Source organism: Podarcis vaucheri (genome assembly GCF_965113315.1).
Source record: "Podarcis vaucheri genome assembly, chromosome: 1".
NCBI lineage: Eukaryota > Metazoa > Chordata > Lepidosauria > Squamata > Lacertidae > Podarcis > Podarcis vaucheri.
Genome location: NC_138759.1, coordinates 42,595,768 through 42,612,574, shown reverse-complemented (window position 1 = coordinate 42,612,574; position 16,807 = coordinate 42,595,768). Strand labels below are relative to the sequence as shown.

General features: G+C 44.2%; 1 protein-coding gene and 1 long non-coding RNA gene across 3 annotated transcripts in view; one reads left to right on the top strand and one right to left on the bottom strand.

The window, feature by feature from the left end:
- The window catches only part of RYR3 (ryanodine receptor 3), a 286,017-nt gene that overhangs the window by 188,672 nt on the left and 80,538 nt on the right, over nt 1-16,807 (bottom strand). The window contains exons 4-7 of the mRNA XM_082241418.1: nt 7,223-7,297; nt 6,035-6,113; nt 3,178-3,290; nt 2,867-2,966 (exon numbers count right to left, since the gene is read on the bottom strand). Of these exons, the coding sequence (XP_082097544.1) occupies nt 2,867-2,966; nt 3,178-3,290; nt 6,035-6,113; nt 7,223-7,297 (367 nt within the window). The remainder of the gene's footprint in view (nt 1-2,866; nt 2,967-3,177; nt 3,291-6,034; nt 6,114-7,222; nt 7,298-16,807) is intronic.
- Nucleotides 12,897-15,945, top strand: LOC309542870. Of its 2 annotated transcripts, none has more exons than XR_014224475.1 (3): nt 12,897-12,986; nt 14,617-14,991; nt 15,822-15,945. It is a non-coding gene; the product is annotated as an uncharacterized lncRNA (long non-coding RNA). The 2 variants fall into 2 exon arrangements; XR_014224476.1 differs by lacking the exon at nt 12,897-12,986 and adding an exon at nt 13,478-13,524.

Below are 16,807 nucleotides of genomic sequence, written 5' to 3'. Positions count from 1 at the left end.
TTTGTTGGGTTCTTGACTAGGGCTAGAGAATAAAATGGAAGGGAAACTCTCTTTCTCTAGAACAAAAGCCTCGCTTAAAAAAACACACACAGAAAAAGACAAGTAGGTTAGATGAGCGAAAACCAAAACATCTAGAATTATTCTTACTGTAGAGTAATAATTCTTCAGGAAAAGAAAAGGTTAGCATATAATAGCATAAGTATCCAAATTACTGAAATGTGTCAGGGGAGGCATGATTGATAAGTAAAGTCACCCCCTTTCACAAGAGGAATCATTTACAGAAAAATCAATACTACACAGTGGGAAAGGGTTTGTTTGGGAAAGGGTAAACAACCTGGCTGTTCTATAGATTTAGATTTTAATGGAAGGCAACTTTCCAACTCATTTAACACAGAGAGACAAAATGGAGGCATTTTATCTCCAGGGGGTAGGGGGAGGTGGGGGCAATTGTTCATCATCATCTCTATATGAACTGTCCTAAACTCACTTGTTGAATAACAATCAAATTAATATTTATTTTAAGACAATTGCATAGGAAATACCACTTGAAGGTGTTAGGCACTTGCATATTTCAACACCAAATAGCTGAAATAAATCTGGATTCAAGCCTAATGCTAATTAAATCAACAATCAGGGGATTTTGAACTGCCAAAGACTCATGGTTTTCATAGCTGTTTCCCCCCTGGCTCCTGGGTATGGCTGTTTTCCCAAAGCCAGACTTCGCCAAACTGGTGCCTTTGAGATGTTGTAGACTACAGTTCCCATCAGCTCCAGCCAGTCATGCTGGCAGGTTTGCAAAGGGTAAGAGACCATGTTGGCTCCATTAGAAAACCTTGTGTGGGCTCTAGAATGGTGTGGGCAGGCTCATGCACTTAAAATAAAACTCTTCTATGTGGACGCAGAAAAACTGATAAAGTATCAGCACTGTGGATAGAGTATCTTTTTTAGAGGTTTTTTTTTAATGTTCTATTGGGAATATCCCCTATGTATATACAGTGGTACCTCAGGTTACGTACGCTTCAGGTTACATATGCTTCAGGTTACAGACTCCGCTAACCCAGAAATAGTACCTCAGGTTAAGAACTTTGCTTCAGGATGAGAACAGAAATCGTGCTCCGGCCACGCGGCGGCAGCAGGAGGCCCCATTAGCTAAAGTGGTGCTTCAGGTTAAGAACAGTTTCAGGTTGAGAACGGACCTCCGGAACAAATTAAGTACTTAACCAGAGGTACCACTGTACCAAATTAAATGAAAGCAGGACTTTTCATAGCAATCAGAGAGTAGGATCTCTTCCCATCTAGTTTTTTGCACATTTCTTGGTTTCTCTCCCTCCCTAAGAATATCCATGGTGCTTCCTGCAAGCCAACACTGAAATTGCTCCAAACAAAGCTGTTCTCAAGTACTCTCATCAGCACTGCAATGCTGTACTATGATAAAAAGGTACAAGTGGGTTGCTTTTTATGTGCTATCAGGATGTGACTGATGGCTTATGAGACCTCTGTACTGAACGTAATTATGACATTAATGAAGTCTTGTTGCTGAGTAATGATACCTTTCTGTGAATTAGCTTGCATTTCTTTCGTCTCTCCATTCTTTCCCTGTTTTCATTCACTGGTATCAAAAAGTATTATTTAAATGTCACATGGCGACATGCAAAGTGCTGGGAGCAATTGTGCACAACCCACACTCCTTTTCCCCAATCACTAGTTAGTGATTCACCCAGAAGTGCAGAAAATCTACACCTGCACACAACTCAAGTTATATTTAAAACGGCGCTGGTGTTAAAAATGGCTCAGATAATAGGATGGGAGTACTGGGACATTTAAAATATCCACCATGTCTAGTGCTACTAAAATGCTGAAAACAAAATGGTTTGAAAGTGCTCTCAGTATTCACTTCTCACAGAAAGATGCCAGGATTCTATCGTCCTAAAATCCAAGCTCTTATTTACATAAACAGAGAGAAAATTGAAACTTAGACTAACTGTGAATTTCTCTTAGAGGGTGAGGCTGGGAAACATTCTCTGGAAAGGATGGCTCTTCCTACTGGGCTTCACAGGGTGTTTTGAACCTTTCACCCCCTCTTCCATGGGGGGAGTTTTCCCTCCCTCCAGACCTGACGTGCCTGAAGTCTGTGCCAGCTGGGTCTTTTATCTTCTGCTAAATTCCCTCCATGGGGGGCTGATTCCATTCTTGTGTGAGTCCTCTTTCCTTCACTCTCATGTTGGTTCTCTCCTCAGTGTCCCTCACTAAAAATGTGTGTGTGTGCGCGCACGTACACGTGCACGGGGGGGGGGGAAGGCTTTTTAAATGCTGATAAACATTTTCACAACATGGGGGTCCCTTTAGTGAAAATACTAGAGAGCATCTCTCTATTCTATATCCATTCTGGTCCACTCAGCAAATGTAAAAAAGGTAAAAGGTAAAGGACCGCTGGACGGTTAAGTCCAGTCAAAGGCGACTATGGGGTTGCGGCACTCATCTCGCTTTCAGGCCAAGGGAGCCGGCGTTTCTGGCCAGCATGACTAAACCACTTCTGGAGCAACAGAACACCATGATGGAAACCAGAGTGCATGGAAATGCCATTTACCTTTCCCCCGTAGCGGTACCTATTTATCTACTTGCACTGGTGTGCTTTGGAACTGCTAGGTTGGCAGGAGCTGGGACAGAGCAATGGGAGCTCACCCCGTCTTAGGGATTCGAACCGCCAACCTTCCAATTGGCAAGCCCAAGAGGCTCAGTGGTTTAGACCACAGCACCACCCACGTCCCTTCAGCAGATGCAATCATGCTTTTAGTAGTGGAAACTGTGCAATGTTACAAATTAAAACAGTCATTTTAACTGGCAGGATAAACATAATTCAACAAACCTTCTTCAATGCTACTTCCTGAACAAGTGGGATGCACATTCCACAGTGTTTGCATAAAGGAAGCATCCACCTGTATGTTTCCATATGCTACAGAGAGATGCTGGAAAAGAAAAACAAAATTCTCAGTGAGCATAATGGAAATCTGTTTGAAAATATTTTGTAGGAGAAACACTCTGACCACATTTCTGTGAGGACAGAATCATTTGCACAGGAAACATGCAGTTCAGAGCTGGAAAAATGGGGGTGACATGGACGAAAAGTGCCAAGATGGACACGCATTAAAGCTATCATGAGGATTTGTATATGCTTACCAGGTACCTTTCGGAGGACACACTAACCAGGATAAGATCGTCTCCAATTCGTACCTTTTCTCCTTCAGACCTTTGTTTAGAAGCAGGGTGTATGGTCCACCAGCATGCCTCACCTGCAATGTGTATAAAGTGCTTAAAGGTAAAGGTAAAGGTACCCCTGCCCAAACGGGCCAGTCTTGACAGACTCTGGGGTTTGTGCGCCCATCTCACATCTAGAGGCCGGGGGCCAGCGCTGTCCGGAGACACTTCCGGGTCACGTGGCCAGCGTGACAACGCTGCTCTGGCAAGCCAGAGCCGCACACGGAACGCCGTTTACCTTCCCGCTGGTAAGCGGTACCTATTTATCTACTTGCCCCCGGGGGTGCTTTCGAACTGCTAGGTTGGCAGGCGCTGGGACCGAGCAGCGGGAGCGCACCCCGCCGCGGGGATTCGAACCGCCGACCTTTCGATCGGCAAGCCCTAGGCGCTGAGGCTTTAGCCCACAGCGCCACCCGCGTCCCCTATAAAGTGCTTACGTTAGCTCTAATATGCAATAAACAACAGGCATTTATCAGGTCACTTTATAACAACAGTCTTAGGATATTTATACAGTGGTACCTCTGGTTAAGAACTTAATTCGTTCTGGAGGTCTGTTCTAACCCTGAAACTGTTCTTAACCTGAAGCACCACTTTAGCTAATGGGGCCTCCTGCTGCCGCTGTGCCACCGCTGCACAATTTCTGTTCTCATCCTGAAGCAAAGTTCTTAACCTGAGGTAATATTTCTGTGTTAGCGGAGTCTGTAACCTGAAGCGTATGTAACCTGAAGCGTATGTAACCCGAGGTACCACTGTAAAACTAAAAGATTCCAATAGTACAGAAGATGGGTCGCTTCCAAATGACCATTTATTGAGTATTCATCCAGATAGGCTTGCACAAAATTTGCAAGGAAGTTATATGACATTGTAACAAAGAACTATTACCCCACACTTTCCAATGCATTTTCTTGTCACTTTTTAAAAAAACAAAGTCCAGAAAAAGTCTCCTAAACTGATAATGAGCTCAGTCTAGTTCAAGGCAATCCAAATTGATATGGCCCCTGTTCCACTCTAAACAGAGACATATAACCAACCCCTTCTTGCCCTGCCTCCCTGCTGCTGCTGCTGCTGCTGCTGCTGCTGCTGCTGCTGCTGCTACTGCCGCCACCAAGCCAATGCTCTTAACAAGAAAAGTTTGTTTCCTAGAGGTTCCCAGCAGTGGCTTGTTGTTATGGCAGTGCCAAGCACCTGGCACAAGGGTGAAAGAGAGATGGGGGTACCAATCTTCCCAGCTGTTTGCTGCTCTGTGTGTATCTGGGTGGGGAGCAAATAGTTGCTCTGATTGTGGAGATGGAGAGTGGCTGTGTGGCAGTGCTGAGAAGAGGAATGGCTATACTTAATATCAGAAGTGATAAAAGAACGTAATTGGTGGTATTATTATTATTGTAATTTGGAATGATTGGATTGGATTTGTCATTAATTGGAGGATTTTATTGAAAATGAACAAAAATTATTTAATAAGAAAAAGAAAAGAAGTGATAGCTGCTACAGTCCTGTAGAGGCTTCTCACCACATGACCATTCTATTTAGGGCTCCTGGCTGAATGAGATCTATACTGTCAAACTGAAACATAACTGTGAGCTGCTGAAATCAATGCATATCCTACAAGAGCTGAGCAACTGTATTTAGGGCTGAACCCTATATCTGATCAAATGTTTTTGCTGCATGGGGGTGACACATATTTAAAATGGCTATAATTACACTTTCGCACACAGTAGGCTTTTGTTTTCTCTAACGCTTTCTCTGTGTGCAGCAATACCTAATGAAAGTGATATTTTTTCCCTTAATGCGCACCTATTTTTTTTCTTTCTTTCCACAACTGCAGTTCAAGATCTTCTGTTACAGAATCATGCTTAAGAAGTGGAAGAACACAGGGCAGGCCTGCAAAAATTGTGACTCACTAGGTTCAAGCCATGTACAGTGGTGCCCCGCAAGACGAACGCCTCGGAAGACGGAAAACTCGCTAGACGAAGGAGTTTTTCGTTTTCTTAGCCGCTTCGCAAGACGCATTTCCCTATGGGCTTGCTTCGCAAAACGAAGCTTGCCCCGCAAGCTCCGGGGATAGCGGGGAAGCGCAGCGCGTCTTCCCCCGCTGTCCCCAGACCTCTTTTGAAGCAAGGGGCGGCGGGGAGAAGATCGCTTCTCCCCGTTGCCAGCCCCGCAATCTCCAGGGACAGAGGGGAAGGCGCGCACCTTCCCCTCTCTCCCTGGACCCCTTTTGAACCAAGGGGCGGCAACGGGAAGAAGCGATTCTCCCTGCTGCCCCTTCCCTTGCTTTAAAACAGGTCCGGGGACAGAGGGGAAGGTGCGCGGCGCTTCCCCTCTGTCCCCGGACGGTCTCCATAGGAACGCATTGATTGATTTTCAATGCATTCCTATGGGAAACTGTGCTTCGCAAGACGAAAAACTCGCAAGAAGAAAAAACTTGCAGAACGAATTAATTTCGTCTTGCGAGGCACCACTGTACTGTGGCCTCTCACACTACTAAACAGACCCTCCGTTTTTACCATTCCAGGCAGGTAGCAAAATCAGGAGTTTCCTTAGGGCAATCTTCCTGAAACTTGGCCCTCCAGATGTTTTGAGACTACAATTCCCATCATCCCTGACCACTGGTCCTGCTAGCTAGGGATCATGGGAGTTGTAGACCAAGAACATCTGGAGGGCCGAGTTTGAGGAAGCCTGCCTTAGGGGTTTCATGAGGCTTTCAACCCCACTGAAAAAAACAACCTGAAATTATATTATATCTGAGATCATGGGGATGAATCTTTGAGGACATACATACCGGCTGCATTCTCTTGTAGCCCCACATCAAATGCAAGTTTATCTGTCTGAGATCTTGAAGTAGTCAAACATGTCAAATACTAGGGGGAGAAAAAAGATATTGAATTTATTAGGACTGTTGAAATCGGTACATTTCAAGTGTGTCGTAAGATCATCTTCTGCAGGAATTCAGAGATCTTTCTACATTCAAATGTGCGAACCTAATCTTTTTGCACATTGGTTTGTAGATGTGCATCAGGTTCCTGCTGTGCTGAAACAAACAGAAATCTATGCAGCCATTAAGAGCTCCAGTGCTTATTAGCAATCACCGGACTGAAATGATCAACTTCAAAGAGGATTTAAGATCTAGACAGGTTTCTTTTTTAATTACATTATTTTGGCCCCAAAGGAACATTACGGGAGGAGAAATAAATGTGGAAGTTGGCAGCTAAAATTAGCACTGAAGCTACGATTTTACAGAACAAAGGTTCCTCTATAAAAAGGTTCTCAGAAGTGAATGATGCTTGCAAACGCTATACAGAAAACACTGTTACTGCACAACTAAAGCTATTGGTTATGCACAGAACCACCATTAGATGTGGAGGAGTAATGGAAAGTCAAGGGCTGGGATAAGCCTAGCTATGCAGAATTAATACCCACTCCTCATTTGCCACACCTGGGGGTGGCCTAGATGACAGTCTTCAAGGAAAGGAGAAGAGAGATGGCAAACAAGGGCTGGGGTTGGACCTGTTCTCTAATTCCACCAGCACTGCAGTTCCTTTGCCAAGTGATGGTACCTTTGGCAAAAGTGACTGCTGCTGCAGGGTGGGGTGGCATATTCACCCAAGGATAAGGAGGCAGGAAGACAGCAAAAGGGTGCATTCACACCACAAAGTTAAATAACTTGTAAACTACTTCTGATAGTTTGCTTGCAGCAAAGAACTTTGGCAGACTCTGGTTCCTGCCACCTTTACAGGACTACAATCCCCGAAGTTTAAGTCTGGGGTGTGAATGCATCCAAAGCTATTTTCCAGCTCAGGTATCAGGAAAGAGAGAAAATGTGACCGAAACAGGGAAGGGAATGTGGGGGACGGTGCTTGTTACCCATCCCTCTTCTTCACCCCCTTTGGAAGGCCACAGGCAGCTCTTCCCCCTACTCTCCAACCCCCAAAGTGACTGGCACTTGGATCGCAGTCAAGGAGCAGCTTACCATTCCACTAAATGAATGACGAAGAAGTATAGCATGGCCATATAGCAGTGTTCTGTGACCACCTCCTTGAGCTGCCTGCGGGAAATTAAGAAGAAATCTCAGGGCTCACAAGCATTGGAACCACAGGGACTTAATTACCGTAACAGCAACAAATATTAGACATTTTGCATTAAGCTATGAAAACAGGATTAGACTGAGGATTTCAAGTGCGGGGCAGAGGTTGTGCACACTCATAATAACACCATACATTTGTATTTCCATAATTTCATTGTGAAAAATGACAAATGCCTAGAGATTACTATCAGTGTTCAGTAATTGCCTGCTCTTCAACCCAATTAAGTCAAAGCGCTTCAATTTAAACTGATAAGGGGCTGATCTAGAAGAGCATGTGGTACAGTTCTCCCAAGAGAACGCAACTTCAAAAGGCGTGGCTGGGTGGGGGAGTTGCATACTGGATGCCACCACATTTGACATAAAATCCAGACTGTAGAAAGCTAGCAAGTCAGAAAGAAAGTCTCCATGCACAAGGAGCCTTCCAGCCTACAGGAGGATGTAAAAATTAAACATCCCACCTGCATTCTGAAAAGGTTAGGGTCTGGTAAAGAAGTGTATGGCATCTTAAAGGTAAAGGGACCCCTGACTGTTAGGCCCAGTCACAGACAACTCTGGGGTTGCGGCGCTCATCTCGCTTTACTGGCCGAGGGAGCTGGCGTTTGTCTGCAGACAGCTTCCGAGTCATGTGGCCAGCATGACTAAGCTGCTTTTGGCAAACCAGAGCAGCACACGGAAACGCCGTTTACCTTCCCGCTAGAGCGGTACCTATTTATCTACTTACACTTTTTGGCGTGCTTTCGAACTGCTAGGTTGGCAGGAGCTGGTACTGAACAACAGGAGCTCACCCTGTCACGGGGATTCGAAAGGCCAACCTTCTGATCGGCAAGCCCTAGGCTCTGTGGTTTAGACCATAGCGCCACCTGAATCCCTATGGCATGGTTACTACCATATAAACTGACTCAGAGCTGCTAAGGAACAGGGCAGAAATTCTCCTGTCTTAACCCTGATTACAGAATTGTCAGAGCTTGATGGAGATGTGGTGAGAAATAGAAAGATTGTGTCTGTGACAATCAGATTGAGGAGGCACACCAGAGGCAGCAAAGTTATGCCAAGATGCATGCTGCAAGCTTGAGTCCAGTCAGTGCCTGTCTTGAGCTCCACGAGAAAAGAAAGGAAGGATATGCAAGGAACCAATATATAAATAACTTGATGGGTCCCTGCTGTGTCACCTGCTTGATGGCAAACTAGGATTTGGAATAGCAACTGTCTGTGCATCTGCAGTGATGACACTGCAATGCCAAGATTTCCAGCAAGCGGAGTTGCCATGATGGCATAGGAAGTAGGGTGACTCTGTCAGGCTGCTTAAAACTATAGTTGAAGGCATACAAAGCTTAAGAACACTGTGGGATTCTTGAACCTAGGAAGTCACCTTATACTGAGTTAGACCATTAGTCTACCTAGGTGAGTATTGCCTATACTAACTGGCAGGAGCTCTGCAGGATTTCAGACATGGAGATCTTCCAGCCCTACCTGGAGACGCCAGAAATTTAACCTAGGACCTTTTGCATGCAAAACCATGTGCTCTACCAGTGGCTACTAACCTTCTACACTCTTACTCTCTTTCCCCTCCCCTGCTTGCATCTGCAACCGCTCTGGTTTATATTTGAAGGTCTATAAATAAAAATGTTTTCTGCAATAAGTAGTTCTGAACATAAAGGTACTTTCTTACCTTTCTCATAAACTTTCCAGAAGCATTCAAAAAACAAAACAAAACAGATTATAGGCATGTGCTTCTAAATTGTTACCAAAAATGAGAAACATATTCATAATCTGTCCATAATAAAACCATGCTCATCCACAACTTGATTGTTGCTGAGCTGGCTTGCATTACATAGGCTTGGAGAGAGTGAACGGGACGGGCCTGACCTTATCTAGCTGTGCCCACCTGGGTTTTTGGTACTGCAAGAACACCATCTCTTTGCCTAGGAAGCTTCTTGACCTTGGTTTGGGCTAAGCGGGTCTGCACCTGTTATCAGGCCATAGAGACAAATCAGGGATGCTGTTGTCCAGCAGCATCCCTTATCCAGTTGGCCAAGGAAGTTTTGGGGTATTGTTAGAGGAGGCTGCCGGGCCAGCTTGAGACTTCATGGCCTTCATGACCACCTTTGGTCTTTGTCAGATGGCCATTGGTTCAACACACCAGGCAGGGTACACCCTCGATGTGATCATCGCCCCAAGAGATATGCGGGCTGGACTGAAGATTGGGGGAGTGCAACCATTATCTGGTTAAGTTTGGGCTGACTGTGGCAATTCCCCCGTGTGAAGGTGGGGTTCTGTTCAGATTGCCTGCTCTTGGAAACTAATGGAAACTGATGTGACCCTGTATGCTCTGGAGTATTTTCCAGTGAAGAAAGCTGGCAATCCCATTGAAGACATGGTCTCACTATGGAATGGCAAGATGAAATGTGTGATTGGCACAATCACTCCTGAGCATCCTCTCTGATGTTCTGAAATACGAGTAGCCCTTTGGTACTCTGAGGAGCTCTGAACTATAAAGCAAGCCGGACAAGGACAGGAATGCAAGTGGTGCAAGTTTTGCTCTGAAGCCAACCAAACACTGGTCAGAACACATAACTGTGCCTACCATGTAGCAGTGTGGAATGCAAAAATTGTTCATTTTGCAGCTTGTGTTGCATTCTCTAGTAGCCAGCCAGTGGGGTCATTTTGGACAGTCCCAGTTTGACTCCTGGTTTGGGGAAGGTGGTGGAGAGAGCGATGGTGGGGCAGCTGAAGGCATTCTCAGAGAACACTCATTCCAATCTGGGTTCGGGCCTGGCCACAGAACTGAGTTGGCCTTGGTCACCCTGATGGATAACCTCTGCACAGAAAGGAACACAGGAAGTGTGACCTTGCTCCTGCTTCTCTCATCAGCTTTAGATACCATTGACCATGCTTCAGGGAAAGGGAATTGGGGACACTGTGTTACAGTGGTTCTGATCCTACCTTCAGGACCAAGTCCACAGAGTAGCATTGGGAGACTGTTTCTCGGCCCCCTGATAACCACGTTATGGGGTGCCGTAAGGGATTATATTATCTCCAGTGCTATTTAATATCTACATGAAGCTACTGGGAGCGGTCATTAGGAGATTCAGGGCAATGTGCCACTTATATGCTGATGACACTGAGCTCTACTTCTCCATAAGTTCTGAATCAGGAGAGGCCATGCCTGGACATAGTCCTTGGCCACTGTCTGGACGCAGTGGTAAAATGAATTAGGAAAATCAAGCTTGAATCTTAGCAAGATGAGGCACTGGGGGTAAGTAGTTCCCATGTCCCAGAAATTGGCCAATTGTCTACCTTGGATGGGGTTGCACTCCCCCTGAAGGAGCAAGTTCACAATTTGGGGGGTTCTTGTGGATCCAACTCTGTCACTGGAAAAACAGGTAGTAGCCTCAGTGGCTAGAGGTGCCTTTTACCAACTGTGACTGGTTTGACAGCTATGACCATTCCTGAACCGGGAGAGCCTGGCCACAGTAGTTCATGTACTGGTTACTTAAGGACTGCAATGGACTCTGTGCAGGGCTTCGCTTGTGCTTGATCTAGTGCAGAATGCTGAAGCATGACTGCTCACAGGAGCGAGGCATTGTCAGCATATAACACCTGTGCTCAGAAATCTGCACTGGCTGCCCATCTGCTATCAGGTCAAGTTCAAGGTGTCACTATCAGAATATGAAACCCTTAACAACTCGGGACCAGTTTATCTATGAGATCACCTTGCCGCATATGAGCGTTGATAAAGATTTTACAGTACTATATAGTGCTTTAAATATGGATGAACATGTAACTGTGAAAACCTGATGGAAGCACATGGCTAATAAAATATTGCATGCTGATAACACTTGAAACAACGCTGGTATAAGTGTTTCTACACTGCAGGTGGATAAGTTGGTGTGTCCAAAGGTGTTCTTTAACCCTCTCATTTTCTGTTTTGTACTCAAGACGCATTCTACCTACAGACAGATCCCCACTGATCCCAAGGTTGGCGAACTTCAATATTCTTTTGGAAAACTTGCTGGCGTCTTTTGTACATGGTATGAATAAGAAATCCTGGTTAGGGCTAAATAAGACTTGGAAAGTTCATACAAACATTGTCGACATTTTTAAAAATGTGATTAGATTTCCCTGCCAAGATTACAAATCCAGTTGGCTATCCAAGAACAAAGTAATTGCCACTACTCGTTGGCATAAGATTTCCACTGGAGGCACATGCTGATCAAATGAAAAATGAATCAACAACCCACACAGTGATTTTACGACTTACTAATCCACCTAATTGTGAGGCCTGACCTCTAATATTCTGATGTTCAAACCACATAGTGAGATGAAAGCTACATCTTAGATTGCTTTGTGGTAGGTTTTACGATGTATCCCTCTGAGTTCATTTATGCAGCAGACGGCAAGGCAGATCATGCTGACCCTGATTCCAAGATGTAGGGGTGCAGCAATCCTAGATCACTCTCCTCAGGATTACTTTCACTTCAGTTAAGAGCACTGAGTTGCTACACAGCCAAAAGAACACACTTGCAATAATGAAATTTGTGTTGCTGTTTTTCCTCCATCAAATCTTCACCAGCTAAGCTGACTGAAGTGAATAGGGCCAACTACAAACTCAGGGCCAAACCAGATGGGAGATTTTCCTACAGCTTTCATTTTGCTAATTAGCAGTCCAGTGGGACCCCTTTGAAGATCAGGGAAGTGCTGTGCCAGGAGATGATGACTTTTGATGCAAGGCAGTTTAGACTGACTCGCATTTTCCCAGTTAAAGACATAATGGCTACATCCATTAAAAAAAAGTTTAGTGCATTTGAAGGGTGAATGTGAGAATAATGGAATTAGCTACATAAATATAATATTGCAGTAATGCATTGTACAATACTGAGTGCTGGATGCTGATCAGGATGTTGTTTACCAAAATTAAATATTCCCCAAATGTTATATCTTCTCTCTTTTACACATTGAACAAATGCAGCTTAATGTTTGGGCAAGGCAAGGCAAAATCGTCTTTAATTAATCCACCATTCTGATATTCAAACAGCTCCACAATAGAAGACATAATTTACTGTCCATGGTGTAGAGCCTTGAAAATATTAAATAAGCACCATATAATAAATGTCATTGTGGACAGAAGGTATCACAGCCATCTGATACAATTTTCACACCAAAAAATAATTTTTGCAGCTCTGCTGCTGTGATTAAAGTTGCAACCCTGCAGGGGCACAGATACCTAAATATTAGCTTTTAGTGGAGGCTGCAGCTCCTTTGCTGAAGAACATTAGCTATTTTAGGTAAGCCACTTAAAGATTTTTCTTCCTTGATTAAGCAATCTACATTTATTTATTTTTAAAAATAAAACAAACCTGTGGGCAAGAAACAGGGTTGCGCTGAGCACACCCATGCTCTGCACTCTGACGTTGCATGCTTTTCTGATATCCACACACGCAGCATGAACTACATCCATAGTGAGGAGTTCAAAATTCCACAGAGGCCTTTGTGCCTATAACCTGCCCCACAAACATGTGTGATATACATAGGGTGGGGGGGGCAGGGCTAATCAGACCCCCCCCCAACACTCCTTGCTCAGGTATTCATCAACAAGGGAACCTTCAACGCCTGCGTATTCTGCAAATCATGCTACAGGCTTCTAAGGAAGGTAAACACATTTTTCAGGGATGGGAAAAGGATAAACTCGCAACCTGCCTTCTCCCTATGAGAGGAAGTATGTGATTGGGCCTGACATCATGCTCAACATATCTTTAATTCTACATTAAAATGAGAGGTTTACTACAAATCAGTATTGTTTGCATACAGAATGACATGCATCTTAGTTATTTGAGGGTCTTCCATCCAGGAACTAAGCTAATGGGGAAATCCAATGGGATGGAATTGTGAAAAAATTAACAGAAGTTGTGCAAAGATTTTGAGGTTTGTGTTATCTAACCAAGAAGGGTGATCATAAATATTTAGAAAAACCTACATATTAAGTAACCAGCTAGAGCTACCAGAAAGCATATAGACGACGTCTTCTTTTTAAAACTGATTATGGGCCTGTAGTCCCACTTAGATTTGAATTTTCAGAAATTCAAACTCAGACATCCGTGTGTTGTAAAATGAGAGTCATGTGCCCTGCCTGGCCAGCGAAATAAAACAGGAGCAGGGAGGAAGAGATTGTAGTGTCTTCCTCACAGAAGGTTTGGAAGCGGGGTGGGGGTGGGGGTGGAAATTAGCCATGAGCAGATTAGATTATGTTTTCAGTGTATATTAGGAGCCTATTTGTTCACAGACATTTCCTGACTGTTAACAGTGATCTGGCACAGAGCCCTGTATTTAGTGTATGGCATGGGTAGGCAAACTAAGGCCCGAGGGCCAGATCCTGCCCAATCGCCTTCTAAATCTGGCCCACGGACAGTCCGGGAATCAGCGTGTTTTTACATGAGTAGAATGTGTCCTTTTATTTAAAATGAATCTCTGGGTTATTTGTGGGGCATAGGAATTTGTTCACCCCCCAAAAAAAAATATAGTCCAGCCCCTCACAAGGTCTGACTGACAGTGGACCGGCTTAAAAAGTTTGCTGGTGTGTGGTATTGAATTCCTCTGCTTCCATATATTATTATTTTTATTTATTTATGAAGTTTTATTATTTTTGTACACTGCTTCAGACATTTCCTTTAATATAAACTGATCTATAAATGTTTCAAATAAAACAAAACTACACTTCCCATAAGGTTCCATCCCCTTCCTGCCTCACATCTGACCAAGTGCACTTCCATACTGAAAGAACGGAACACAACTGAGTGCCTGAGCAGACGAGAGGCCAATGGCCAGAGATAGCAGTCACCCATTTTGAAGCTACAAGAGGATCATTACCATTTTACTTCCCTCCTGTTGTTGAATGCAAGCAACTGGTCTCGGCTTAAAAGTCACATGCAGCTTGAAGGTTGCTCACTGTGAGAATCGAGCAAAGAAAGCATCATGCAGCTTATGCCATTGCAGGAACAAAATACATGCCCCTGCGAGCTACACTGCATTTTGTCCTCTATGTTAACTTTTTTTTTTATTGCAGTCTGCCTGTGATTTGGGATGAGTCACCCCAAACGGTTGAAAGGTATACCCTGCAATTGCTAGGCAACTGCGCAGCATTTCCCCTCTGTCGCCTCCAGAAATTACAGATTATTATTTGACCAGGACTGAAACAAAGCAGGGTTGAAGTGGCCTGACAACATTCAAAAGGAAAATGAGGTCCAGGGCGTGGTTTGTGGTTTGTTTGTTTTTACATTTTACAGGAAATGTTGGGAGCTAGATGGACAGGTGATGTTTGCATCCACAACCCTGGTGAAACAGGCAAAAGGGACACTCACACATCTTACTTTGCTGAGATGTGTGACTGAGATCCACGTATGAGGCAAGCTCATTCAATTCAAGATAGGATTAAGACAGAAGAGTAGCCATGGGACTGCTGATGAAAAGGACAGCCCTGTGCCTTTTCCCTCCTATGCAATGTCCAGGGGTGCTCAAGGTGCAAGAGGACAAAGTCGCCCTGCCAGTTCTCTCAGTCTCCACAAGTGGGAAACAATGAAGGGGATCGGGAGGAAGAAAACCCAAGGGGCAGTGACATCCCATCCCATGGCAAGTACATCCCTAGACATCATACAGAGGAGGTAGGATAAACAGATACAGTCACTATTTTTATACCCTAACATAACATAATAAATTTGCTACATGAATTTTGTAATAAAGCAACTAGCCTGCATCTATTAATATCCAGGTGAAACAGAGCTGTAATTTTCTCAAGTCATGGGAGTGAGAAGGAGAGGCAGGTACAGACAATCCTCTTTCACAGGTGAAGCAGGAATAGCAGATATGCAAGTTGCTTCTATTCTGGCTGCAATTCATAACATGTGAAGCCATCCCAAATGTTGTTTCTAACACCTGTCTAAACTATTTAGGACTGGCCCTTAAGAGCAGCAGCATCATGGCATGTTATTATTTTGCATATCAATCGGTGTACTTGGGTCTTTTCTAAACTAACAGTAACTCTCAAGGCACAAATTCACACAGCCCAGCTTGGCAAGCTTATTGTTGACACAATAAGTGCGTGACAAGCAGTGTGACAAACAGGTCAGGACATCATCTTTTTAATGAAGACGCCTTTGCAATCTGTCTTTATTTTTATTTTTTGCATGAGATTCCCCCATCCCCACCCACAGATATTGTGATTCAGTTGCTAAGGCACTTTGCGTGCCTGTGTGTCCTATCATAGGTCATGACTGCATCTGAAGATTTTCTGATGCTGTCATTGTGTTCAGCTGTTCGTAAGTATTTTCTATTTTTGCTCATGAAGTCTAAATGCCCTCCTAATGACAAATCTGCGTACAGCTTTCAGAATTGCCAAATGTGGTTGAAAACCAATTTTCTAAGCAATTATTTATTCGCGATTCATCAAACAGAAAGATCTAGATACTCACAATCAGCCTAATCTTGATTTCAGGGTGTTGGAAGCTTCCATGATATATATGCTGCCTGCCAGATGTGGAAACAGTTTGCTTTGTTGCAATGGCTGAGAATCATGTGAATCAGAAAATCCGGCATTCAAATCTGACTTCAGCTATAAAGCTGTCTGAGGCAACCACTATTATCTCTGTCCTGATCTACAACATGAGAATAATAATCATACAGGGTTGTTTGAATCTTTAAAATGTACTGTGTGAGCAATAGTATTAGAATAACATCCAGATGGCTCAAGCAAGTAAGCAAACCATGTGGAGAAAGGTAATGCACACCAATATCAATACATCCAATCTCATCCAATTCTGGGAATTTTGTTCTTGAATGCATGGCAATTCACAAGATCCTTAATGTGAAGAAAGAAGTAGCCTATAAATTCCATTAAGACTTTCTTCTTTGGGCTTCTAGTATAACTCCAGCCTCATCTCCGGTTGTGGAAATATTCCCAGTGTTTTATGAAGGGATTTCCAACTGGAAATTCCAAAATGTGGAACTGAAACACTAGGCTGCAATACTATAATCTCTAACTTGGAAGCCCCACTGATCATAGTACCTGAATAAACAGGTATAAACTTTGCAGCGACTTCTGGGTTAGCGCCTCCAGCAATGGTGGATTTCCTCTGATTGGGAGGAATCCGCTTCATGGGAATTAGGGTCTGGACCGCCATGGCGAGGCGGAGACCCACCAAAAACCACAGGTGGGAGAAGCCTGTGGACGTGGGATTCGGCTGGCACCTTTTGCGCCTCCCCTACTCGTGGGGAAACCTGGTTTCGGGGATCTGGAGCGACGTGGGGTGAGCGGCACGGTGCTTCGAATTGACTGCTCTTTTCACGGAGTGAAGCCGCATTGCTGTTGCCGGAGAGCGCTGACTTTTTCCTGTGGACAATTGGACTTTAAACAACTACCTGTGAGTAGAACGGAAAATTGGACTATGAAACATCTTCATTTGGCACCGAAGCGGGAAGGTC